General features: G+C 37.9%; 1 protein-coding gene across 1 annotated transcript in view; it reads left to right on the top strand.

The window, feature by feature from the left end:
- Positions 1–1,792: 1,792 nt before the first annotated feature.
- Positions 1,793–27,590, top strand: part of LOC109055682 (growth factor receptor-bound protein 10-like) — a 52,971-nt gene continuing 27,173 nt past the window's right edge. The window contains exons 1-6 of the mRNA XM_042745559.1: positions 1,793–2,034; positions 13,128–13,240; positions 16,634–16,727; positions 16,882–16,883; positions 22,944–23,188; positions 24,869–25,004. Coding sequence (XP_042601493.1) covers positions 13,190–13,240; positions 16,634–16,727; positions 16,882–16,883; positions 22,944–23,188; positions 24,869–25,004 — 528 coding nt within the window. The 5' untranslated portion in view covers positions 1,793–2,034; positions 13,128–13,189. The remainder of the gene's footprint in view (positions 2,035–13,127; positions 13,241–16,633; positions 16,728–16,881; positions 16,884–22,943; positions 23,189–24,868; positions 25,005–27,590) is intronic.

The following is a 27,590-nucleotide window of genomic DNA, read 5'->3' as shown; positions in this document are numbered from 1 at the left end:
CAAAAAAACTAAATCTCAGATATCTTTCCTATATGAGGCATCACCAGGCAGAAGTGATGCTGTCTCCATCTGAATTGTGCAGTCTCAGTGTTGAGTATTGGTCCCACAGGAGCATCTTATAACTGCTTCTCCTGGAATTCCAGAGGCGTGTCCCGCCAGATTTGGCCGAGGGCCACGTTTCATGAGATGGCTATGTAATCCCAAGCAAACCCTCCCGCCCTGATCCTGTCAACACCCAGTGTCCATCGCTCCTGGAAATGCTTACCTGATCTCTGTTGTGTGACTCCTCAGCTTCTGGAAGCGATGAAAGCCTCAGATGGATTTTGTACTGTATAGCAATTTCAGAGAGATAGCAGATGTTTAGAAGATGTAACCTAATTACCAGGCAATATCATAAATCATCAGACGTAATGTAGGTCTCATGTGATGTAATGCATGGACAGAAGGTACCGGTGGTGGAATGTGATGGGAATTTCAGCTCAAACAGAGGAGAATATGAGGCCATATTACATATCAGTGTTGTGGTTCACCTAACATGATTATAGACCTTAGTCACATTAGATGCTGAATTTCACATGGAGACTGAGAGGGATAGACTTATACCCCCGGTTTCGCAGACAAGGCTTAAGTCTAGTCCCAGACTAAAATGTAAGTCTGAGCTGTAGAAACTTGCACTGACTGATCTTAACATATATCAGTGCCTTTGTTTTGGCTCAAGATGCTCACCAGTAATGTGTTTTCTAAGTCACGTTTATGAAAAATTACTTAAATGTCCTATATGGCCTAATCCTGGTTTAGTCTAAGCTCTGTCTGTGAAACCAGTCCTTAGTCTTTTTAATGGCATGCACTGTATAACGGTCATAGATCACATAATTTTCACCAACTAACAACTTTCAGTTTTACTGAGTTTTTATCTACTGAAAGTTTCTTCAATAAGAAGTTTAATTAGCGGAACAGTCACTGTGCTGTTAAAGAACAGTACAATCCAATGCACTGAACTAACACGGTGCCATCCTTTGGTCTATTACGAGGAAGGTTGTCCTTAAATAAATGTAAACAAACAGAAAATATAGTTATGTATTTCATTCATTTATTTTTATAAAATAGCCTACCACCCGTTTTCATATAGTCACTATTTACACTCACTGTTGTAAACTGTTTGATTCAGGAGAACCGACTCAGAGTATAGAGTATAAAGTAACCAATAGAGTCGGACTTCGCGCTGTAGTTACTGATTAACTAAAAAGAACTGACTCATAAGAGTGAATCATTTCTTCGACAGTCGTGTTTGACAGAATAGGAAGAACCGATTCATGAGAGTCATTCGTTCGCTGAAGCATGCACGTGCAAAAACTAAAAATAATCGTTCTAATTTTATGAGAATTTAGGGGAGTCTGACCACACACCAGGAACAAAATCTTTGGAACTTTTAGAACGATTTTCTGGTTGAGGAACGATAAAAAAAAGAAAGAAAACAGCCAATCAGAATCCACACGAGCTCGAGCATTTAAAGCGTCACAGGACATGCAGCGCGGGATTAAACAGAACATTGTAATTATAATTAACTTTACAGTATAACGTTCTCGGCATGAACCAGGTAATACCTATGTTTTTACCTTTGTTATAAGGTGGTAATACTTTTAGCTCCTTTTTTATTGAGAATACGTTTTATGCATGATGTGCTGTGGCTGATACTCAAACAGATAAAAACAGCCATAGATTATCCTGAAGTTGTCCGCCTGAAATGTAGAACAATGGGTTAAAATAGGCGGGTTGTAAATAAGGAGGTGTGTCTTGTGCGTAAAGGGGGCGGGGCTAGAAGAGTTCCTCACCCTCGTGTGTTTGAAGCAATCAGCTGAGCACAACTTGTGCGGACGCGGCTCTAACCTCGTACAACATGCAGGATCACAACGAACACCTTTAACCCTGTGCACTTTTTGTCATTCCAACGTGTACAGAAAACAATCCAGTTAAACACCCTTTCTTTTAATTTCACTAAGCCGATCTTTCCCCGTGAAGAATACCGATTTGGAGGTGAGTATTCCAGACTGTTTGGATGGATGGGGGCTGTGTTGAAAACATGGTTTCGTGCTCATGCTATATCTATAGATATGCTTAAGTAATTTACGAACATGCATTTATTAAGCGTTTTGTAATGTAATTCACTGCCAAAACATACCCATCGACAAAGGAGTAGCTCATATATTTCACAATAGGGTCATTTTAAAGTAAACTTGAAACTTGACTATTTATGAATGAGATGCATGCATGTTTATACGTTTTATGAGTGAAACTAGTCTGGTTTGCAGCCAATACCGGTAAACTTTGCGCACGCGTGTTTACAAACAACTTCAAGAGTGCATGTATTTTTAGATCGTATTTATAGATTTACTTATAGGTCGTGGTTTCTGTTAAAGACATCTTTTTTATTTAGGGTTGGCAATCGAGAACCGTTCTTTTTAAAAAACTAAATACTGGAACCGAATGATTTGCATGATGTGATTTTAATGATCTGGTAAAGGATATCGAACGAGGCGGACCGTTCTGAACTGTTGACAGTTTTTAACGCATAATATTCGTTATAACACCGCTTCTTTGTAAACGGCACAAAACATACCAAGTCTTTAAGTTAAAGTGAATAAAAAATAAAATAAAAAACGCACACCCGATCATGTAGTCCGGTTCGCCAAATGAATGAATCTTGCGAGCCGTTTTGTAGTGGATCGAAAACATCCAGCGCCACGAATCAACATCATCAACATCCGCCACTTTGTCCGATTCCAGAGCGAATAAATCGGTTCGTTGTAGTGATTCTGAATCAACTCGAGCGGGTATGAAGAGAAGCAAGAAAAGTTACTGCGCTATGGTAGGTACTCGTGAGAGTGTTAGTTAATGACTGGCTGTTAATTTGGCAGTTAAAGATATACATGCAGGCTAGTTTGGTCAATGAAAGATTACCACGTTTGTTTAGTATTTTTTATTTATTTAAAGGTGTCATATGATGTAGCTAAAAAGAACATTATTTTGTGTTTTTGGTATAATGCAATGTGTTTATGCGATTTCAGGTAAAAAAACAAACACACATTAGATAGTAATAGTAGTAGTAGCCCAATTTAGAGTAATAATACATGGCTCAAAACAGTTCTGAAGCACGCTTTTTGTTTGTTTACTGACAGACACCAGTGTTTCCCACAGACTTAATTCTCTGCCAGCAGGAGGCGCTTTTGGAGCGGAGATATAGCGGTTTCTCCGGTAACGGCTGTAATCAAATAAGCACTGCTCACAAACACTACTTTATCAGGCATTACAGGGAAGACGAAATGAAAATGACATTGAAGCTTTTCTGAAGACAGCCGGTTCTTTTCAAAAGTACATTCATATAAAAACACCCGCGCTACATTTTACTTCTGAAACATAAAGCGCTGATTTTATTCAACGAAGTATAAGCCTTTTGGAAAATCTATTTGTGGCAGTTTTGATAGAGTGATGAGCTGTCACAAATAACTCAATATATAGGAAACAGTCAAATGGCCATAGTGATAACAAAAATAAAAGATTTCACACATATTACACAGCCTGCTGCTCATAACTGCTTAAGAGTGCGCTGGCCACGAACGATGACATCGTGGAGGATATCGTCGGACCTACACACATTTCATGAAGAAAGTTAATGTACACGTTATAATCAGCAGAGAAGTTTAGTCTGAATTGAACCTATTTCTACTTTCAAATGCAAATGACTTGTTGCACTTATGAAAATGATAACTTTACACCATCAGTTCTAGTAGGGTAAAATGTAATTCCGAAACAGGCTGTTTTGCTCTGCAGTTGTCTCTCACGCGCGCCCGCTGGTGCGCCTGTCTATAAATCTGCCTGATTTGCAGCACAATTGGCCGATGCCGATTAATTAAAAAAATGCCAAAAATCGGCCTGCCGATCAATCGGTCGACCTCTAAATGTTACGCCCCTTACCATACTGTCATGCTTTGTGTCCAGGAACGACGAGACAAAACCAATAAAACCCATTACCAATGAGGCATTTGTTGCATCCTGTGGGGACATAATTACTGATTATAATGACTTATACTGTCTTTTTACGTGTTGCGTATCACGCCGCGTAAGCATAAAACCAAGCGGCAACCTCCTGCTCTCTCTCGTGAAGCCAACAAGGAAGTGACTTAAACTGCAATTCATGGACTGGCCGCTTGAGGCTGGCTGCAAAAGGGAGTCAGTCCCATAGACTCCCCATGTTAAAATGCCCAACTTTACAGCAGAAAATTTTTTTTACAGCCTGGTTCAAAGAATGATTTTGGCCTATATAGCTTATTTTGCCGTTCATGACAACTGTGAGGGGTGTGAATTTTTTTATAACTCATCCATTTAAATTATATTAAGCCTTAAAGTTCTGCATAATTAAGGGCGTGGCCACTTGAGTGACAGGTGGACTGCCGCTGCTAACACTGCCATCGAGCTAGGTGGGTGTGGCTTCAGCAACCAGCTCCCACCTTTTTGCCCATTTTCGATTATCCGGGAGAGTCGCGCGGTGACGCGCTGCAAAGATGGCGACGGCCTGCTCTGAACACTTTGAGCTTCACGGAACACGGACACGACGTCCATGTTTACATACAGTCTATGCATAAAACCCATGTCTGCTTTTGTGATTGTAGTAATGACAAACAACAAGCGCTACTCTACCCTGCTCAAAACTCGCATTTATAAAGCGAGAATAAAAGTTTTAGGTAGTCATGGTTGACTCTTAACTTTTATAAAGAATATCTCTTTGTATTTGAGACTTTAGTCTTTGCAACTTTACAGATCTACATTATGCACCAAGAGCTTGTAACACTCTAAAAAGAAAGGAAAAATTGAAATCGCATCATATGACCCCTTTAATGTATAGGGTCAGTTATTGGATTGCATTTATGCCACCTCTAAAAAGACTGTAAACTAACCTTTTGATAGAATTTTATTAAATTAATTTCTGATTTGAGTTATGCTAAAATTTGACATGATTTCTGGGAAAGTCCTTTGATTCCTATTCTGAATTTTAATGCACATTTGGCATTACCTGTGTGTTTACATGTGTTTCGGACCATATATTTAACTTTAAGATAATAGTTATCTTATTTGAGAGTCTAAAATGCTTGATCTTGATGTTCTACAGTGTGTTATTAGACTATAAACTGCAACATAATCTTACATTATGGGATTGTGCAAATGTTTGATTTGCATGTGTCACAAATGCAAATGAGCTGTTTTTCATTTCAAACAGTTGTCCAAAGAAATTGTCCAGAAAAGTTATGTAATAATCTTGTGCGAGAATGCTCTCTTTCTCTCACACATACACTAACACAAAGGAGGTGTATCTGTTTTCTTTTGTCAAGGAAGGAAGGGAAGTTGTTCAGTGGTTCTCCAACAATAGACTGGCCGAGTGCAGGGGTTGGATTTTTAAAGGCATGTTCAGGCACACATATATAAGTTTGTCATTCTCCTTCTCTCACTCACATCTCAACTAGAAATGTGTGGGTTTTATTTGGCAGAGATTCTGCAAAAAGCAATAAAGCAAGACGACAACTCCAGGGCTAGAGGGTTCAATTTAATGTCATTTCAGTTCACAATTTCATACATCTAGCGTTCACTAAGGGAGGTAAGAATAAGGAGACACTTGATAACATCAAACACGCCAACATATTCTGGTTCAGATGGCATAGATTGTACCTTTTTTCACTTATCCACACATTTTTGGGATTTGGTTTTATCTTTAAGCCAAGATGACATGTCAGATTAGTTAGATGTATAGTTGTATAATTAATTGTTTAGTTTGTTTGAGATGTGTCTTGATGTGACGTTAAGAAGTATTCACACAGTGGTTTAGCTAACAAAACAACCAAAAGTTTTAATTTTTATAGCATATTTTGTAAGATAAAGTGATATCAATTAACTTCTAATGTCTCTTCATTTTTCTCTTTTTCCTCTCATTTCTCTGATGTTGCAATTTTTCTCCCACCGTCCTACTTTATCTGGCTATGTTCCCTCAATCTTTAGCACCAAATGTAAGCATTCATACTAAAAATAAACAAATCAGCATGCACTCTGCAGTCCTGTGAAATAGCAGTTATCTGGCTAAGAAATTGTGTGAGAGAGACAGAAAGAAATGATGTGAAAGAAGTTAATGCACTATTATTAGCATTGGCCAAATTGAGTCTTGGGGTGGTGTGGGGTGGGGTGTGGGTGTGTGTGTGTGTGTGGGGGGGGTTAGAGAATAAGCAAAAGTGCAAAGATTTTGACTGAAAGAGTAGTGTTACATGTGCTCTTAATTTAACCATTGGTGACTGATCCAAGATCCATTGTGTTTGTTTTGGTCAGACTTGCTGAAGTCTATACAAAAGTGGTTTCTGGCCATCCAAAGCTGGTTTATTTAAAGCAGGAGTTCACTAAAACTACACATGAACTGTCATAAATGATCAAACTCTACTGGCTTGCATAGACAGTTAGTGGGAACTCATGTCGGTTTGCGTTGCGCTTCAGACTCTGTCTCCAGTCTGATTTTTCATTTTCTCGCTAGCTCTTTTGTTTGTGTGTGGTCACACGGGTGGTCCATGTTAGATAGATTCTGACCTGATTTTGGAGTCTTGGAACACACACATACCCAGCTGCCTCCGATGGACCATCAGTCCGTCACAGGGCACTAGTTCTTTTGATCTCTCCACCGTACCACTGCTGACTTCCAAAGCTTAAAGTCCTTCCATGGAATCCAATACATCACAATGCACCACTCCTCTTTTTGTCCACTGTATTCTTCTGCGGCTCAGCATTATGAACAGGTCAGCCCTGATGGTTGCTAGTCCAACATTCTAACTTTCTTTCACAGCAAAAGCTTAACTTTTTGTGTAACTTGTATCCTTTGAACCAATTCATTTTGACCTTTGACCTGATTCACCGATTAGCCAGAATCACTGTTTAAATGTAGAAAAAAATTAAATATCCAGTATCCAATGATGAATATGCAGAATTGGTCAATAATGATAAAAAAATAAACAAAAATTGACGAATAACCAACATAGCATCCACACTAGAGCCGACAGATATATAATTTTGCCGATTTTATCAGCCGATATGAGCCTCTTGTTTTTTTTTTTTTTTTTTTAAACAGAAAACGCAGATAAAATGCTTGTAAATGATGTAATTATGTAGTTTGTTGCTCCATGCTGCATGCTCCATTGTTTGCTACTGGCTACCTGGATGAAACGCTTCAAAGTTTAAGTGTATGGAATACCATTGAAACGTTGAATGGCCACATCTCCACAATGGGGGGATCCCTTCAGCTCGAGGAACCCTCTCGAAACCCAAATCGAGTGTACGTCTCAAAGCCCCGTTTCGAACGAGACCACCCCCGATCTGGTGATCCCGGTTGGCTACCGACACGCAGAGGGTGGCGTTCGAGAGGGCTCCATGAGCTGAAGGGATCCCCGAATTTGGTTAAGATCCGCTGGAATAGTAACACCAGCCAACACTTTCACTTCAGTAAGGAGGTCTCTTGTTCAGGCAGCAGCCTTCAAGCGTTGTCTTATTCGAATGTAAGTGCCCTGCGAAATGGACTTCACATGATATACCGCCATGATTCCAGTTCCAAGGGAATGTACACGTTGCATTCAAAGGGTATTAAAGTGCAGGAGATGTGAATTTAAATTGTATTTATTTAAAGAGTTAGGCCTATATTATGTCACCCCTCATTGCAAAAAATGTGTTTATGTATATATTCTGTTTATATATATACTGTATTCAATATATGGTACCAGTCAAAAGTTTGGAGACACAAATGGGAAAGTGTCCAAACTTTAGACTGGTACTGTACTATAATATAAACAAAGAATATCGGCCTATATATATATATATATATATATATATATATATATATATATATATATATATATATATATATATATATATATATATATATATATATATATATATATATATAATTTTTTTATTTTCTTTTTTCTTCTCGCTAATATCGGTATCGAATCGGCCCCCCCAAAAACCGTATCGGTTGGGCTCTAATCCACACTGCTGAAATGTTTAGCTGTTGGATCTTATCCATGCTTCATGCACGAAATAAATGCTGAAACAGTAAAATGGGGTCTTTGATTTTAGCTGTCTAAAACTATTTTAATTAATTATTATAATTATTTATTTTTGCTTTTTGTGCCAAAATTTCAGTGTATCTCTATCAGAAACCGTTATTTGTCTGTCAGTAAATCATGTATCAGGCTACATTAGAGGTTTTAATTTATTGATCGATTTCGGATATATATTGGATATTTAATTTGACATAATAATTTGTTATGTTTCTATAGCCCTTTTCTGGGTACTCAAAGAGCCTTACATAGAAGGGGGCCATGCTCATTTTCCTGATTTTTACATTTAGATTATCTTGAATATCATCTAATGCTGAATTGGTAAAAAATAACACTGTTAATTGTAATATTTTGAAAATCTAAAAAAAATTATATTTATTCATACTGTACATTTACAATGTTGTGAAATTCACATGTAGCATTTAAAATGATAGAAAAAGGGTCCAGCCCTACCCTTGAAGTGCTATCGTCCTGCAGAATTCAGCACTAGCCCCAGTCAAACACTCCTGAACCAGCTAATCAAGGTGTTCAGGGTTGCTTAAAAAATTACAAGCAGGTATGTTAGAGCAGGGTTGGAATAGAAGTGTGCAGGAATGTTGCTCTGCAAAGGCAGGGCTTAAGACCTCAGAACAATTTACAGTGTTTGATTTTTAATTTATTTAGACAAAATATAGGTAATTTATTGGTTATTCCCTAATCAGTATCAGCCAGAATTTATCACTCATTGGGCTTTACATAACAGACAGATACACTACTGTGAGTACAACAGACTTGCAAGTTTCTTTCTGTGGCATGATCATCCAAGTGGATATTGAAGTTACCAAATTCTACACATGTGTACCACTTTTCACGCCAACATATTGATTAGCCCAGCTGTAACCCTGTACAATATGATGCAAAGAGTAGCTAGATGAGGCGTGCTGGCATTTCCTAGCATACATTACAGTACTTGTTTGCATTTAGAATGGCCAAAGTTGGAGTAGACATGAAGGTCAAGGTACCTTTATCTTGTCGTTTTTTTAATTTATCCATTTGACCTGGCTGACCTTGCAAAGGGCAGTATCCAATGGTGGTGGATGACTCTTGATGAAAAAAAAAAAGTAGGTTTCAGACTGAGTGGTTGTCTTGTTCACCTTCCAGAAAGAATGGTATTACTGTTATGAAGGAAAGAGGGGCACTTGACCTGTGTTTATGTACGTACTAAAGGGAGGATGAGGACAGGACACTCTAGGAATGATCATCTAGGCCTTGAAATTCCTTAGAAGACATGAGAGGCAGTGGTGGGATTCGTTCACCCTCTTAATTTGCCTCCCTGATAAGACCTTGGTACATCAAGCATTTCACCCATCTCTAAACAATGATTTTCCCCCGTAAAAGCTTTGTGTATATTTTTTCATCATTAAATCTGGTTTTGCTTTGCTCTATACACACAGCGGTTCTTGTCGGTTCTTGTGCGGAGTGCTACCCAAAACACTGGTGGACCATATCGGTATGTGGCAGCTTTATGTAGTGTCTGATATCTTAACAATAACAGGTTGGATTACGTAACTGACAACAATAGAGCCTCTGTCAATCAGCACTCAAAACTATGGGAGGTGAAGATAAATAAACTGGAACCACTTGAACTTGTAAAGTCTTTTTTTTGCAATGGATTTCAACATCAAGTTAGGGCCTCTGTCTCTTTTTATTCTTCGAATCACCAGATGATTCAGAGAATGAACCCTGGTGAACTTAAATACTCAGTACTGAGGCAGTTACAGAAAGTCGATTTGTCATGCATCTGGACTTCACGCAGGCTTTAAAACCTCAACCATAACGATTTCATCAGTATTTGCTGTTAAAAATGACTTCATTGTTGTCAACCAAGTGCATGTGGTTTTCAGATTATCCAGAATTATTTCAGGCATATCCAGAAGTCTTAGACAATACCATGTTCTTTTAACACAGATGACGATGGTTGACAATGACCACCGATTTTATCATGCTTAATAGTCTGTTTTTGAACACAAACACCTGTTTTATTTGGCTACTGAGCCTAATTTTACAGGCTTTTCAGGGAACCCTCTTTTAAACCCAATGCACCTGATTGAACCACCTTTGCTGGCCTAACAGAGGCAACCTAAGAGTGTGGTCTCAATCATCAGCAAGAATCTCTGTGTATGTGCACGAATGTGTGTCGCTTTTCTTCTCTGTCAGAATAATGAGCTTGGCCATTGATGCGTATCGGGCCTGAACGGTCTTTCAATGCTGGATGTTAATTTGAGGTTTTGGTGCTGTGCTCATGCTGTTCAGCTGCTCCAGGGTTGAGCCTTGAATCCAGCGTTGAGCACCACACATTTGGGCTTACTGTTCCTCAGTTTGGAGTTTCATGCAGTGCTAAAGTACACTGTCAAAAAGTGCTTTGGTGCTTCCAAGCATGTTGGATCAAAATGTTTTGGAATGGCTCTTTCCCAATCAGTTTGGTTCCTGCTCACTTTTTAAGCACTATCACAGCACAGCCCCCTTCTCACAGCTCTCTCGAGATAAGTTTGAAATGGTGAAGTGCTATTTTAAGTAGTAGATTCTGTCATGTAGCATGCTGTGTCAAACAAGCTGGCTGTCAAAGTACTACAGCGGACAAAGTATTACAGTCACAAACTGCCCATACCTGTCAGTGCTTGATAGGGATGTAACAATATTATCTATATCGTAATATCATGATCGCAAAACTGTCTTGATAGGCTATTTTCGTGGTCACATGACGATATGAAACACTAGGTTTTCTGGGCAAAAAGTGTAGTTTTTAAAATATATTTAAACTTCTTATTCTAACATAAAAGGTCTTTAAAGTTGTGTTTTGGGCCATTATGCTTTGGCTCAGCATCTGTTAAACGAACTAAAACCGAAAGCAGCACAAAATGGCTTAATCCCTCCATCAAGTCCCTTCAAGCAGTTTTTGCTGCGTGTTTTAAAGCGAAGCGCACACATTATGCAATCAGCTCATGAACCGGTGTTTTCTTTGCCTCAGAACGGCTCCGTTCACAGTGAATGAATGTTTATTACATGTGCTGTCAGTTTAGTGCTCGTTTGGGAATGCACCAGCCACCAGTTATGCTTAATTTTCGTGACAGATGATAACAGCATTTCACTAGATTTGTAGTGAGACCGTTTTTGTTTTTGCAAGGCTGTTTTCACTGAAGCTGGAGTTTTCCTTCAAAATAAAAGCTCTACTACAGTTTCTCTCAGAATAAAAACTCAGAGGTGCAGTATGAATTGCTGACAGCTAGCGGTTTAAATGCAAGTGTAGAATGTATTAGGAAAGTACAGGTGCATCTCAATAAATTAAAATGTTGTGGAAAAGTTTATTTCAGTAATTCAACTCAGATTGTGAAACTGGTGTATTAAATTTTGAATGTAATGGGATTAGAAAAGTTTAAGTCTTTGGTTCTTTTAATTGTGATGTTTTGACTCACATTTAACAAAAAAAAAAAAAAAAAAAACAGCAATTCACAGTACAAAAAAAACAAAGGCAGTTAATGACCCCTTTAAAATGTTATTCTTGTAATAGGAATTCTAAAGAAAAAAAAATATTTTGTATCATAAAAATGCAAAATAGAAGCATTTCGGTTAATCACAATTTATGATTTAACAATATATACATTTAACATTATAGTAATGGGGACTTTTTCTCAGCAATTGGAATCTTTTTCACCAAAAGGATTTGTTTGGCTTAGTTTTCTGAATGGTTCAGTCACTCTTTCTGCATGTGACATTCTTACACCAGGAGGTGGTGACAAATTATTCTTTTGCACTGTAAAACCAAAAAGTAAAATTAATTAAATGAAATGAGTTAATTTCACTCAAATAATAATGAAAATTCATTGGACTTAATTGAAATGAGTTCTGTAAACTCAAAATGCTGTTCTAGTAAGGTGAACTTAAAATGATTGCGTTTTCTAGTTCCCAGCATGCTTTGCATCAGCCAACAAGGAAAATAAATGTAGAAATGAAGTGTTATTTTGTGTGTTTTTACACAAGATTAACATAGAGAGTTAGTACTTAAATGTTGTATGTTAGGATTTACATATGTTTCTGTTATGTTGGTTTTGTAGTGTTACCGTTGTGGTGACGAGTAAAGCCTGTGGTTAGGTTGAGAATGGACAGCAAAACTTGAAGGCTAAAACTTGGGGAAGGCACTGAACCCTCAACTGTGTGTGTGTGTGTGTGTGTGTGTGTGTGTGTGTGTGTGTGTGTGTGTGTGTGTGTGTGTGTGTGTGTGTGTGTGTGTGTGTGTGTGTGTGTGTGTGTGTGTGTGTGTGTGTATTTTAGATGGGTTAAATGCAGAGCACGAATTCTGAGTATGGGTCACCATACTTGGCTGTATGTCACTCACTTAAGTCACTTAAATATACTGCATGTCGTTTGACTAATTACATGCAAGTATTGTGAGTCTTTTTGATAACTACATTAGTACAAACCAGTGTGCTGTTGCTAACTAGCACTCAACTATAAAGATTTGAATGAATGTGTTGTTAATGGAAGCAAGTTGTATATAATTATCATTCTGATGAGTGGGGTGGAATCATGGAAGCAAGGCTCGGCTTGGCTTCCATGGCTCTCAGCCCCGCCCCACTCGTCATAAAAATTTTAAGCTCTATCAACTTTAAAAAAAAATTGAGTTTTACTCAAATATTTTGAGTATTCTTAGCTTATCAGGTTTCACAGTGTGTGTTATAAGAGACTCACTAAAGCATTCACTCAACTGACTCGTTCACAGATGGCTCACTGATTCAGTTTGTTTACATATTCGTTCAGTAGGTCCAACAAATAAAAGTTTCCGTTACAACGCTTAAATTAAAAAATATGAGTATGTGACTCATTCCCTATTTAGAAAACACTGATTTACTCCCAAATACAAAATACTACTCTTTAGTATAAATGTTGCAAATTGGTTATTGAGATTCGGTATATTTTTGCGATTTTTAAAGTCTCTTTCTGTTTTTCTCTCAGGCTGTTACACAGGGGTTTGGAGTTGCATGTGACAGCTCACCCCAGTTGCAGGGACTCTGAGTATGGCCTTAGCTGGATGCCCAGACTACTTCCCCCATCATCCAAACTACCAGGTAAAGCCTAGTATAGAAGTATCTGTATTGCTCCTTCTGAAGCAATGGAGTCCACAGAGCTTTCAAGTTCAGCAGGGCACTGTGTCAGTGTTTCCTGACTGTGCAGAAATGACTCCTTGAGCGGAATCTGCACGCAAACCTGAGCGCTCACATGCACAAATCCACCTGAATCAGCACAAGGGGACTCATCGCTTCAGCACAGCGGTTCCCGAGGGTTCTGTGGCATGTCCGCATGCCTTTCGTCACCATGGCGTTGCCATGGTGCTGCACAGCTGACATTCAAAGTGGTGGCTGTTGCTATTTATACCCGGGCTACGCAGTCAGCCCTCTCTCTATATTTGACTCTGCTTGTCTTCTCACTCTCTCTAATATGACTCCTTACATTTAAATTTGATAAACTATCCAGCACTTCCACAAACAGTTTCTTTCTCAGACCCTCCCCCTTCTTCCCTGCCCCCACCTGGGATGGCTATACAAGTGGCTGGTGCTTGTGAACGTGGCAGAGCTTGAGTGTATACGGTGAAGGCAGGGGTGTGGGCCGCCCTCTGTCTGTGGCTGTATATAACTCTGCAGGGGGTTTCTCAGAGCCACAGGCACCTGGCCTGGATCTTCCCAAGCAGGGGGGCAATGGAGCCCAAATATTCACTTCAGGCATACACAACTCAGGCACCCTGGCTTGCACTGTGGTTCTGCTCTTTTTCTCTTTGAGGCATTAAAGGGACCGTAGTCTACTTTCACATTTATTTATTAATAATATGACCAAAATACTTAAAATTAAATCTTTAAATAAATATTTAAATAAATTGTTAAATACCTAATTAAATTATTAATAAAACATTCAAAAATCCAATTTCTTTAGATTCAAATTAAGCCAAAGTTAATGATAAAAATGAATGCAAACTAATACCAAAATGAAATGCAACATATTTATTCATGTGTATGATAATTTAATAATTAATTTATTTTTGGATTTATTAACTTTTTTTATAGGCTTTTTTTATGCCTTTATTTGGACAGGACAGTATAGAGCAGACAGCATTGGGTGGAGATGGAGGCGAACGGGCTTGGAAAGGACCATGAGATGGGATTCGAACTTGGGTCACCATGAGTGCAGTTGTATTTAGGGATGCACCAATCCGATACTGCCATTTCCTGCCGGATTGGGTATCGTTCATAAGGGAACGATCCAAATCCGATAATGTTTGTTAACTATTCTGTGCTATTTTGAAGCCCCACAAAATGCATAAAAACATTATAAAGCACCATAAAGTTTCCATGCACTATATTCCAAGTGTTCTGAAGGCGTTTCATAGTTTAATGTGAGGTACAGATGAATATTTAAGTCATTAACTTCAAGTTCACATAAACTCTTCTTTCTGTCTGTTATCCAGCATTCAATATATTCAGTATTCAAACTGCATTTTTCGTTCGGTTGCTTGGTTGCTCGGTTTGGTTGCTCTCTTCAAGAGCACAGATTTAAAACTGTTAAACGAAAATGCTCAATAAACTATCACACAGATATAATATACTACGCATCAGTATCTCTTCTCTTTGTGTTTTGAACTTTTCTATGCAGAGCACTATGTGCTGTGACTCTGTGTTGCTTCAAGAGCATCATTCTGCACACAGGATGCGCATAAGCACTTTGTACCAGTCTGTATTGGAGCATTTTCATATTATAATACTTTTTACGCAATGAAAGATTATTAATAGCCTTTCTTGTTCTGTCCTATCTATTATATATTATTATTTTCTAATCGGGAATTTTGGTTTCTCAGTTCATGTTCCGTTTTATATCAGTTTATCCCTGTATTTTCTTACTATTTTTTCATCCTCTTATTATTTTTTATTTTTTTTTGTCTACACTTCTACACTTTGGTCTACAGTTCTTTTCTTCCTACCCAGTGTTTCTCTATATGTACTCTCATCAATTTTTTTCCTGAGAAGTGTACATCTTTGTTTAATGTTTCTTAGTATCATATCTGCAAATTTAGTTCAGTCAGTCTGTTATCTGTTATTTCTTTTCCTTAGGGATTAGTTCGTTGGAGAGTTGCAAGTCTTAAGTTGCTTGTAGTTGATGAGGATGACGATTAGGTTCAGAGGTCATAGGTCAAAAGGAGACTTGGAATTGTGTTTCAGGTTTATAGCTGGCTGTCTGGTCACTAAGAGCCAAATGGGAAAGTTGAGCAGTTGTGTTTATGTTTGTGTATCACATCAGCACCTAGAATGGCCAAGTTATAGCTTTCGGGGTTAGAGGTCAACTCCAAAATGCTTTGGATTTCTAACCACTCTTTAGCCTAGTCAATAGCCAAGGCTTTACTTGGGTCACGTGACCTGCCTTTCTAGGAAATTCACTGCCTTTGTTGCCCTGGGGAATCAGCTGGGGGTTAAGGTTTACATAACGGACACAAGGCCTGGAGCCCATCCAAGTACAACACACACACATATATATATACACACACACCCTCTCGCATTCCTCTGTCATCCCCTGCTACAGATACTGGTGCGTTCCACTTTTGAGTGTCCTTGAATAGAGTAAAAAGCCGTTACAGTTTGAATTTTAAGTAATGTGGCCCAAATTAAACCCTGTTTAAATGAGCAAATAAAAAGTGAATACCTTCTGTTGGTGTTGGTGTTCAGCATTTGTTGACTTTTTTTGGTCTGTTCTGCTCAAGATTAACAGTACACTGGCTTAAGCAATAGAGAAGCTTTCTCAGAGCTGTAAATTTCCCTTCTCGTTTTTATAGATGTTTTTCTCTTTTCTGAGAGCCGGCTGGCTTGGTGCAGCGTGAAGAGAGAGCAGAAGAAAGAAATAGAAAGAAGGCAGGAAGAAAAGAGAGCATGGAGACCTCTGGCAGAGGCTAGTTCCTGGAAACTCGGCTTCTATGTTCTTATTTTTCCTAGAAAACTGGAAATTGAAAATGTGGCTTTATTTTTTATTATTTTTTTCTTGGACCACTTCTTCCAGCTTTGTGCATTCTGCTTTGAATTATATGGTGTGAGGCTGTGTGTGCGGAATTCTATGTTGATGCATTGGGAATGATGGATGGGAATTTCATACACATATGCATGTAATTGCTACTGTCAAAGACATGCGTTACATATATTTTTTGCTCACATTGATTCTGTTTTTGCATTCAGTCCACATACAATATATACATTTATAAATAGGTTTATGGGAGAAATAGATCAAAACTTATTTACTGATATACTTCCCTTCTTCTAATCTTTAATGGTTCCATTAAAGATTAGAAGTATCCACATTAGAAGCACACTATAGACTGAAATTCTCATAAAGTATTGGTCATGGCATAAAGTGGCGGAGATATCAGCTTGCATGCATCTCTTCATATATATAATTTTTATGTTCCTACTTTTTTTTTCTCTCTTCAGGACAATGTTGACCGCACCCCCTCTCACAGACCATCAAATCTCATCGGTTCACGCTTCCAGCAGTCGTCCAATCGGAATTCTCCTAATCACCCAGGTGGGTTATTAAAAGGTCGTTCTCTGGTTTTGTTCCTGTACATTCAATTACTTTAGTTCTGTTGCATTTTGAGTGGCAACATCTAATTAGATTGCACAGGCAGTGTTTGTCCTCAGTAGCATTGTGGAGGTCACTGGGTTCTGTAAGGTCACAGAGGTTACTGGTGACCCCTCCTGTAGCTGCAGCGGTTGTGTGCACTTAGTGTTGTATATCCTCCACGAGCTGTGCAAGCCCCAAGGCCTTCCCCGAATCGCTAACCGTTTTATAGCCGTGAGCAAGGCTGTTGGCCGCAGATCTTGTGTGCATGAGTGTGTGTGTCTATGTCCTGCTCTGCTCTCCAGATGCTGCCTTGCTTTAACGTGTCACTGCTCTGAAGCATATAGAGTTCAGAAAGCCACAGCAGGCTATTGTGTGTAGACATATATACACTGTGGGCTGGTAACACTGGTCAGGGTTGTAAGAAATGCTGACATTGATACATGCATCTTCTTGGCTGTCTGTTGTTTTTATATAATTCTAAATACTAATTTATAGTGGTAACCCTACCAGTTAAAGCAGAGGTTTGGGAACTGGGTCCAGTGAGCCCCTAGGAGGTCAGAAAGTTGATATATGTACATATATGTATGGGTATATATACAGTATATATATATATATATATATATATATATATATATATATATGTATATGTATATATATATGTATATATGTATATATATATATATGTGTGTATATATATGTGTGTGTGTGTGTATATATGTGTGTGTGTGTGTGTATATATATGTGTGTGTGTGTATATATGTGTGTGTGTGTGTGTATATATATATGTGAAAGATTTATTTACAATTATATTATTTTGTATGTAATATGTTATATGTAATAGAATGCACTCACTCACACATATATATTTATCCTTTATACATAAATATAGCATGACTTTGTATTTTAGGAATTTAGTTCCTCGAGAAAAAAAAAACACCTTGGTGTAAACTTGTTTTAAAATCCCTGCATCCAGGAAAACAGTAATAAAAATTATTTGTGATTCATTTTTCCAAATGAGAGCATCATCAAACTGCGATTAAAGGGACAGTTTGTCATATTTAGTTAACTACTCAGGACAAATATGTATGCTAAGTAAACAGAGTCTTGATGCAGACTTTTTATTAACGTCTACTGTTTATATTCTGAGGTAATGATGTTTTCTTTCCTCTACTTTGAATCCTCACACAAACTTTTCTGCTTTTTAGATGCTCAATAAGACATTATTTAGTCTGCGTATTAAGCCAATTTCCTCGTGGGGATCATTGAAGGCTTCCTACTGGGCAGGGCGAGATGGCAGTACTCCTGTATCCCATACATACACAGACACACACTTGAGGATACACACACAGTGTAAAAACCTATAAATCTTTCTTGTTGTGTTTGTTTCTGGTCATCTGTGGCAAGCCATTAGGTGGGTGGGGGTGTATGAGTACATGCTTGTACTTGCATGCTTGTGCTCTATAAGTTGAGGCTGGAGTTATATGAGGTGACCTATATTCAGTACACACACAAAGAGAGAGAGAGAGCTGGGCACATGAGGTTGGACCGTCTTCTGAAACACAGTTCCACAGTGAGGAAGGAGAGCTGAAAGAAAAACAACAGGAAAGAGACAGTCTGTCTGACAGTATTGGCCACTGAAGAGATCTGTGTATCCCCTATTGAAAAAATCACTGCTAGCTAGGACTCTTCCTTATAGATTGCTAATGAATGTTATAATTAGCTCTAGCTAACTGACCATTTATTTGCACTGTATTGTTTGTTATTGTTAGCTGTTTGACAAGGTCTGATATTAATAATCAAGGTATAGTGTCCCTCTTACAATAACTGATAAACCAGAGTGAACTTATGGTTGTAAGGAACGTTCTGGAATGTTTGTCAGACTTGTCCACTAAATTAGAACCTTCACAGGGAGCTTGGTTGACAGGCGATCTGACCGATCATATCGCAGAATCCACCGAAACCGAGAGTAGATTAATGTAGGTGGACTTGAATTTAAAAAAGCGTGTACTGACATCTTTCCACAGTTGAAATAAAATACCTTCTAATGTTCATTCATGTTTATTTCTTGCTTTAATAGCAACAGAAAGTAAGGGGGTCAGGTCTTGCAAAGGGTCAATTAGACATGCCCCTCTTTCTAAAACCTGCCCTGAAAACAATCCAGCATGCAGTCAAGAGTTTAACTTGAATAAGATGCATTGAGGATTTATAATTTGCGAGTGTGCAACAAGTGTGAGAACAGGATGGTAACATACAAGAGCCTATAGCATCACCATGTAATATAGTAATGTAATTTTTAAAATACCATGGTAATAGCATGTTCTTTTACATTTAGATAGTTAATGCCATGGTTTTTTTGGTAGCACATGCGAAAACATGGTATCACCATGATAACATATAAAAAGAACCTATGTTGTCACTTGTACTTGCTGTACTTCTTGAAGATCTTGTACTTGTAGATCTGGATCTAACATTGTTTTATAGTCCTATTCATCTTATTTTATGTGCATGTTTGAGTTTGAGGAGACTTCTCTCGTGCACAGGGCACTTGCCGAGCTCTCTCTTTACATTCACGAACACTTACACTCGGACACATGCGGAAGTGTGTGGGTCTGGGGTATGTATGGAATGCACGGCGGTTCAAACGCTGCTGGTATTCTACAGGAAGTCAGGAGCAGAGCTTTGATTTTAGAACGGTTTTCGAATCAGCCTCTCTGATCGGTCAGTTTGTCAGTTGCTAAGGTAACTCAGGTGTTGCTAAATTAATATTCGCTAGCTAGCTTAGTTAAAATTGGCATGAAACACATTCATGTCCCTTCTCCTTTGAGTGCAGTGAACAGACCTACATCTCAAAGTCCGATCAGTAACCAGTGAATAAAGTTCCCGTCTAAATTTGTTCTTTTTTTTTTTTTTTTTTGTTGAGACCAATGGCCTCGTGGTAAATGCACAGACATACAGCACAACTGTGATCACAGGGACCTGAGTTTGAATCCCATCTCATGGTCCTTTGCAAGTCCTGCTCCACTCTTTCTCCACCCATTGCTTTCCTTCTTCTCTATATTGTCCTGTCCAAATAAAGTCATAAAAAAGCCCATAAATAAATCATTAAAAAATTTTTTGGTAATCGTTACACTCTGATGTATGTCGAAATGCGCAAGAAAATATGTCGCCACTTCGGTTTCATCACAACTATATATTAGTTAACATTTGTTTGCAGTTGATAAAAGTTAAATGAAAGCGATCAAACAATATTGTTCCTGCATTGTTTTCATTATAGTTGTGGTTTGGACTTTAAATGGAATTTAAAACCTTTTGGAATTTAAAAGCATGTTTAAGCAGTGTTCGTACTGATGAAGGAAAAGCACTTTGGTGACCCACACTACACTAGCATTACATTTAGCATGATTTGCTAGCCTTTTAAGTGTACCAGTTGTTTGAGATCATCACTCTAGGGCAGAGGTCGGCAACCTTTTCGGCATGACGTGGCATTTTAAATTTTTCTGGTTAACCACTGTGCCTTCAAAAGTTTCTTGAATAATAGATACACAGTGTGACTGTACTGAACACCACTGTATGTATGTGTCTGTGAGACAAGGCCAATGCATTAAAACCGTTCAGTTTAATCACAGTTCTATTAATGCGCTGCTTTAATTGATGCACGTGTACACACACACACACACCACTGGCACACAGAGATCTGAGATTGCGCTGTGCAAAAAGTAACATTCTGTAGCTCATAAACTTGTCAGCGCTGCCATGTGACTTTTATTAATCGATACTGAATCGCTACATTATATTTCTCAGCAAGGAGGGGGGTAAAATCAGTTTTTTTTAAGTAACTAAACTTAGCTTCATTGTTTGTAGAGAGAGACCGACACAGACAATTTACACATCTCTCTATCTGTCAAAATGGCCATATTTGAGAAAAAAAAATTTGAGTAGTTTGCATCACTAGATATAGCTGTCGGTCATTTAACATTTCTATCGTAAAACTTATCATTAAAAGTTGACTAATATTAAATTATTTGTAGCTTCATCTTTCTTCGCACTCTTTAACGTTAAACTGACACTTCGCGCTCTGCTTCTGTGAACAGGAAACCCCGCCTACTTTGATTTGATTGGCCATCTCAGTCATTCTGACACTGACGAGCGCTGTTAGACCGCTGAGGCTTTGATCTGAAGCACCTAGTATTGTCAGCGGTCGCGCGCGCATCCGTAGACTAGCGCAAGTTAATTCTCACACTTTAATAGTATTTATAGCTCCTAACAGGCTGTGTGACTATGAGAAGTTATTACCTCAAAATGTATGTCAGTATGCAGTTTTCCCTATTACTCGCGTGTCAGCGATTATCCCTCATGCCGCAGGTTGCCGACCTCTGCTCTAGGGCCTTAAAAGCTTCATTTTTATGTGTCTCGATTTCACAAAGTGCTTCTCAACTAATGGGTCATGACCCAAAAATGTGTCTCAGTGCTGTTTTGATAAGGTTGTGAACGGCAGGAAAAAAAATAACACTAAATGCTAATGATGAAATAAAGTTTTGGTACTGTGGAGGTTACCATTTGAGGTCATGAGGCAAAACCAGATGAGAATTAGTAGATTAAAGCATTTCAGTCATCAACCAAGTTAGTGAAAATACACGCCAGCTATTGAACCTGTCCAGCTTGCTTCATTTAACAGGCATGTACCGTTATTACAGAGCAATTCCACAAACCACCTGCTGTTCCTCCCACAGAACAGAATGTATTGTGCTGATGTGTTTTCTGTGTGAGCAAGATTGGTGGACTGTTTGGTTTTGGATGTCAGTGAGTAAAGTTATGGGGTCATTGACTCAAGATAAATTTCTCTGTGTCAGATTAGAGGGATTCAAAAAGATCAGGGAACACTGGGAAATGTGACCAAAGCAATAACTTTAGTCATTTAATTTGATACTGCCATCTTGTGGCTATATATTGTTAGCGGCATTGTACATTTAGTGCATTGTTTTAATATAGTTTATGCAGATACTGTTCAAATAAGACCATTAAATCTTGATAACTGTCCTAGATCCTAAATCGTTATGCTACACCATTTCAGGATGCATATATATTCAATTAAACGAACCATACTTAAAAGAAAATTTCTTGAAACCTAATGGAAAACTGGTAACTACAGTTTTTGCCTCAACACAGTTAAATCAATTTCTGAAATTCTGGGACACCACTAAACCATAATGCATATGGAAAACAAGTGGACATGGTGGTGAATGTTCTGTGGCCGATCTGTCAAAGTGTGTCCAAAGGCTCGGCTTAAAATCATCCAGGAAGCCACAGTGGATCCTAAAAAACTCTTCCAAAGAAATGTGGGCTGCGAGAGGAGCAATGTGGAAACCACTGCTAACCAAGAACATAAACTGTCATCTGCCAAAGAGCACCTGGCTGATCCCCAAGACTTTTGGAAGAATGTTCTGTGAGTCAAAAATGGAACACTTTGGATGACATGCATCCCATTATGTCTGGCGTGAAGCTAAAATTGCATTCCACAATCTAGCCGACGGTCACACGTGGTGGTGTTAGTGTGAGAATGCCTTACTACTACAAAACTTGACAAGATTGATTTAATGGTTTTGACATAATTGATTTAAAGTGAAATTGTGAAATTCCCTAATGAAAAATTGATGTGGTGGTGCCATGGTTCAGTGCAATGTAACATTTTATTTTAGAATATATAAGAAATTTACATAACATTGATTTTTCTTTTTTAGTTCATTTGAATGAATTGTATGGTGTTACGTATAATACATATTACCTTTCAGGAATTTGGATCTCAAGATTTAAAAAAAAAAAAACTCTTCTTTAGTCTCTTTAGCAAGAATACATTTAATGAAAAAATAATATTGTGAAATATTATTACAATTTAACATGGCTGTTTTCTGTTTTAGTCTTATAATTTTTTGTTTTAGTCTATAATTTTACATTTTTCATAATTGAAATTTTTTTTATTGAAAAGGTTATTCTGCTAGACAAATGATAGTATAAATATTACACACAGTCTCTCAGTTAATATGCATAATAATCAATGATTAATTACAGCATCCTATTGTATGTGAATTGAGTGTATTTCTGAGTCTACTGTTAGTATTGTGGCTTGTGAATGATCTAGGACTCAATCTCTTTCCATGCATGTTTTTTTTTGCTGCATAGTATTGTGTGTGTATTGAGTGTATTTTTAATGACATGGCCTCTCTTTCTTCCTATGAGAGCATCTATGCAACCTGTGGGACGCAGCATTCGGACTCAGCCCCACTCTTGCACAGCACTGATGGCAATGGACTCCATGGCAACAGAGTGGCCCCACTGCCACGGGCCCCTAGTAATAAAGTGTCCGCCCCCCACTCTCCTGCCCACAAGCTCCGGCGATCACAGCCAATGCACATACAGGCCGTCAGGTAATGTATATTTATACACATTATATTATATTGTATATTCACGCATTTAAGTGTGTTTTAACTGGTATTTTTTTTTTTTGCATTACCTTAAGAAACAATGAAGTATCAAAAATATAGAAATATTGTGAAATATTATTAGAGTTTAAATTGTATTTTTTATGTTTTAATAAATCTTAAAAGTTGCCAAATTTTCAGCATCATTCCTCCAGTCTTCAGTAACACGTGATTCTTCAAAAATCATTCTAATATGCTGATTTGGTACTCGCGAAACATTTCTTATTATTATCAATATTGAAAATAGTTGTGCTGCTTAATATTTCATGATTCTTTCTCATAAAAAGTTCAAAAGAGCAGCATTTCATTTAAACAGATTTTATTTGTACATGTAAAATTCTTTACTGTCATTTATGATCAATTTAATGCAATTGAAACCTTGATGAATAAGTATTCATTTATTTAATAAAATTTGACTAACTACCATTCAAACAGTAGTGTAGCTGTGCTGAGATATGCTCTAATATTTTATTATTTCATCAATTTTTATGAAATTATATAAACTGAAAATGATTTGGTCAAAAGCTGTTGAAACCCTGCTTGTATCACACATTGTAATTATCAAGTCATTGATTATATCTAGTGCTGTGAATTTAATTTTGTGTGATTTAATAATCAAAAAAAGCGGTTAAAACGTTACTACAGTTAATTATTTAATTATTCATTAAAATATTTTAAATGACTTAGTATATATTCCCTCTTTATTTATTTGTAATGTTACTTATTTATCAGTGGGTTGATCTGGATCAAAGAAACTGTATTCATACTCTCCCCTCAGGCACTGTTGATTTTATGTTATCTACTCTTGCTACATTTTAAAGTCATCTTTCTGTTCATAGTCATAATATATTCTCTCCCCAGAATCCTCTGACTGCTTGTTCTTATCCACTCTTTTACACCTCACCTTTCTGCAGGGCTTCTGTATGGTTTGCTGTCTTTCATCTGCTCTTCTCTGATCTCTATGACAGCAGGGTGTAGTTTCACACGCATACACACACCGAGATGGGTTCACTCAGAGGTTCCCATCTCTACACACTCACACAGACAAGCAGTCTTCTTTCGTTCTGACTCGGCCATGAACCCTGAACGGCCCACCCCCTGCTACGGTTCAGATTTAAAAAATTCTCTCAGTTATTATGGTCTCTCTAACTGTGCTGAGGCAGTCATGTATTATTCCCAGTCTTATTGATGTAGATCAAAGACCCGAAGACGAGTTTAGCATCTGCAGTTTAGGTGTCTGTCTGCTGAACTCTGCCAAACTCTATGAGAGTTCATGAACCGGTTCTCAGTTGGCTAAGTGGGTTTCAAATCTCTCGGTTTCATTCATATATTCTGTAGTAGAATCCGTAATGCGGTGGTGAGAATTTCATGCGGATTCTTCTGATTTATTTTTCATTCACATTACATCTCTGAAGTTTTCAGGCTTTAATTCCCTGCTCAGCTTCATATTGATTAAAACACGGATGATATCAGGAATACTGCATTGTTAATGAACCGATGATATCTTATCTACGTGTTTTAGTGTTAGGAACGGTATGCATTTTAAAATAATTTTAAAGGTGAGTTCAGTGCAAAAGTACAAGTACAACCTCTTTTTTTCTTGCCTCTTTGTGTCTCACCTTGTAGGCGACTTCAGGAAGAAGAGTTGCAAGTTCGTCCAGCGTCTTTGCCAGCAATTCCGAACCCGTTCCCTGAGCTCTGCAGCCCCTCGGGATCTCCTGTGCTGAGCCCTGGATCTCTGCCACAGCCATCGGAGCCACATGTAAGAGTTGATAACAGACAATGCGCTCTGAGCCCTGTAGCTATTATCCATTAGACACGCATGCGATGTTACCTGAGTGATTTATTGCAGGTATGAGACTTGTATGTCTGGCATCCTAGTCTGTTCTCATGTATGTTTGTACGAGAAACCATCGAAGTTGAGAGAAACTGAAATGATTGGAGATTCTTTGGCATTTAAAAGTTGTTTCTGTTGCATTTCTTTGTGGCATTTGGCACTTTTTGCTACAGTATGTAGTTTTTCATTTAAAGTAGCCAATGAAGTCATTGATAACATCAGACTTCAAGTAAGGTACACAGATACTTAAATCGAAAGTATACCTCCCTTGCCATTGTTTGTTCCTCTTTGGCCATAACAACCATAGACATCGAGGGGGACATGTCCCCTAAGTAATCAGATAAACCCAATTTGTGCTTTGTGATATTTGGTATGCTTGATGCTTCTCTCCATTACTAATTGCTTTAAGGTTTTAAAAGGCTGGTCTGCCTCAGTGGTCCAACAATGCTCTACAGTGCTCAACAGTGTCAAAATGCTTGAAATTACCAATCAAATCAAAGAATGCAGGCATCGCACTCAGCTTCACCAAATCAAAGTGCTAATGGACTCGATTTTTCTTTGTTTTTAAGCCCTCAGAGTGTGCTTGAGAAGCAGTATTTTTCCCGTAAGGATTGTTTCAAATCAGTCGCTAGTGATTACATTTCAACTTGGATGCTGGCTTAGAAGGTAACAGCCAATGTAGACACTAAAGTGAAGAAGCTCGCTAGGTTTTAGTACAGAACTAATGACTCTCACAAGCTTATGAGGTTGCAGTCATACTGAGCATTTCCTCTTTAATGTACACCCTGTACACCCCACACACACTCTTTGGACTTCACGGGGTCAGCCAGAGGGATTGTTTGTAAAGCCTGTACTTTTCAAGTGTGCACTATTGTTGTATAATGAGTGCCCTACGACGTATGTGCATTTGTCAAGCATTGTCACAAGTGTGAAATCCTGAACGGAAAAGTGTCAGTATCTTTTTTTGGCCCTCGACCCCCATCATATCTTTCCTTAGCATCCTCCGAGCGGACACTATTTTCTTGGAGATGAGAGTTGCTTTCCTTTCACACGCCGCTTGCGTTTCCACTTGCGAGTGTGTGTGGATGTGTATATTTGTCTAGGTCTGTGCCAGCAGTCAAAGCCCTTCCTTCCTCTTTCCTATCCTTTCTGTCATTTCCCACAATGCCTTGCCTTAAGCTCCCTTTCCAAAGGAAAGAAAATAACTTTATTTATGCTCGTTGGCATGCGCAAGCACATTCGAGTCTAGAACAACTAAAAAAAATTTGAAAACAGGACGCGGCTTTAGCTTTGAGGTTGAACCCATGGCAGTCTGCTGAGGTATGATTTCCGTTATCAAGACGTATAGGACATCCTGAGAGGTCAGGTTAATTTTGCTACTGCAATTAAGTTATTCAATCATTTATTAATGTATGCTATGTATCAGAAAAGCAGATTGTTTATATGGATATAATATACACTACTGTTCAAAATTTGGGGGTTGGTAAAATTCTTTTTTTAAGTCTCTTATACTCATCAAAGCTGCATTTATTTAATTAAAAATGCAGTAACAGTAATATTGTGAAATATTATTACAATTACAATTAACTGTTTATTTAATATATTTAAACATTTTATTCAAGGGCAAAAGCTGAATTCTTCTGCAGCCTTCACTCCAGTCTTCAGTGTCACATGATCCTTCAGAAACCATTCTAATACGTTGGGTTCGGTGCTCAAGAAACATTTCCCACTCCTATTAAAGATAAAAACAGCTGTGCTGCTTTATATTTTTTGTGGAAGCCATGATACTTTTTTTCAGGATTCTGTGATGAATAGAAAGTTTTAAAGAACAGCATGTATTGCTGAGCCTGAACTTTTAAATGGTTGTGTATATGGGTGTATATAATAAAAAGTAGATGCAGATGTCTGTCATTAGAATAGCTTTTAATTCCTTCTCAGAATGATTCATAAAGTCATAGTAATAATACATATATCATGGAAACATGTTTATTATATTATAGTTATAATTCCTGGAAATTAAATTAAAAAATGGTTTATATATGCAACAGTCATGTGGTGCTGCCAATTTATAAATAATCCAGTGAATTCTATGTGATTTATTACTTTTAATTTGGAACTTCATGGACACGGACCAAAAGATAAGACCATTCATAACAAACGAATACGTCTGGCATCAGTGCACAAACATTCACATTATGTAACACTTGAGTGAGTAAAAACAGAAAAATGATATTACAAACAGACTCCAGACCCTGATTGTGAGCCATATTCCAAGTCAATTAGCTGATGTACGTCAGATGAAGTCTACGTGATGCATCTGAATAATGTACAGCACTCATTACCACTGATATCCCAAGGTATGTGGCAAAATCTCTATTTGTTGATATTTCTACAATCACACAGTATATACTGTAATATCACCCAGCCTTAATGTTTCTGACCTTCGTTCAAATTTGTTCCCAGAAGTTGATGTCAGTTATGCTGTTTTCTAGAGTTTGAAGGTCACATTTC

This window comes from Cyprinus carpio, chromosome B19 (genome assembly GCF_018340385.1).
Source record: "Cyprinus carpio isolate SPL01 chromosome B19, ASM1834038v1, whole genome shotgun sequence".
NCBI classification, from domain to species: Eukaryota; Metazoa; Chordata; class Actinopteri; order Cypriniformes; family Cyprinidae; genus Cyprinus; species Cyprinus carpio.
This window is presented reverse-complemented; position numbering and strand designations above follow the sequence as displayed.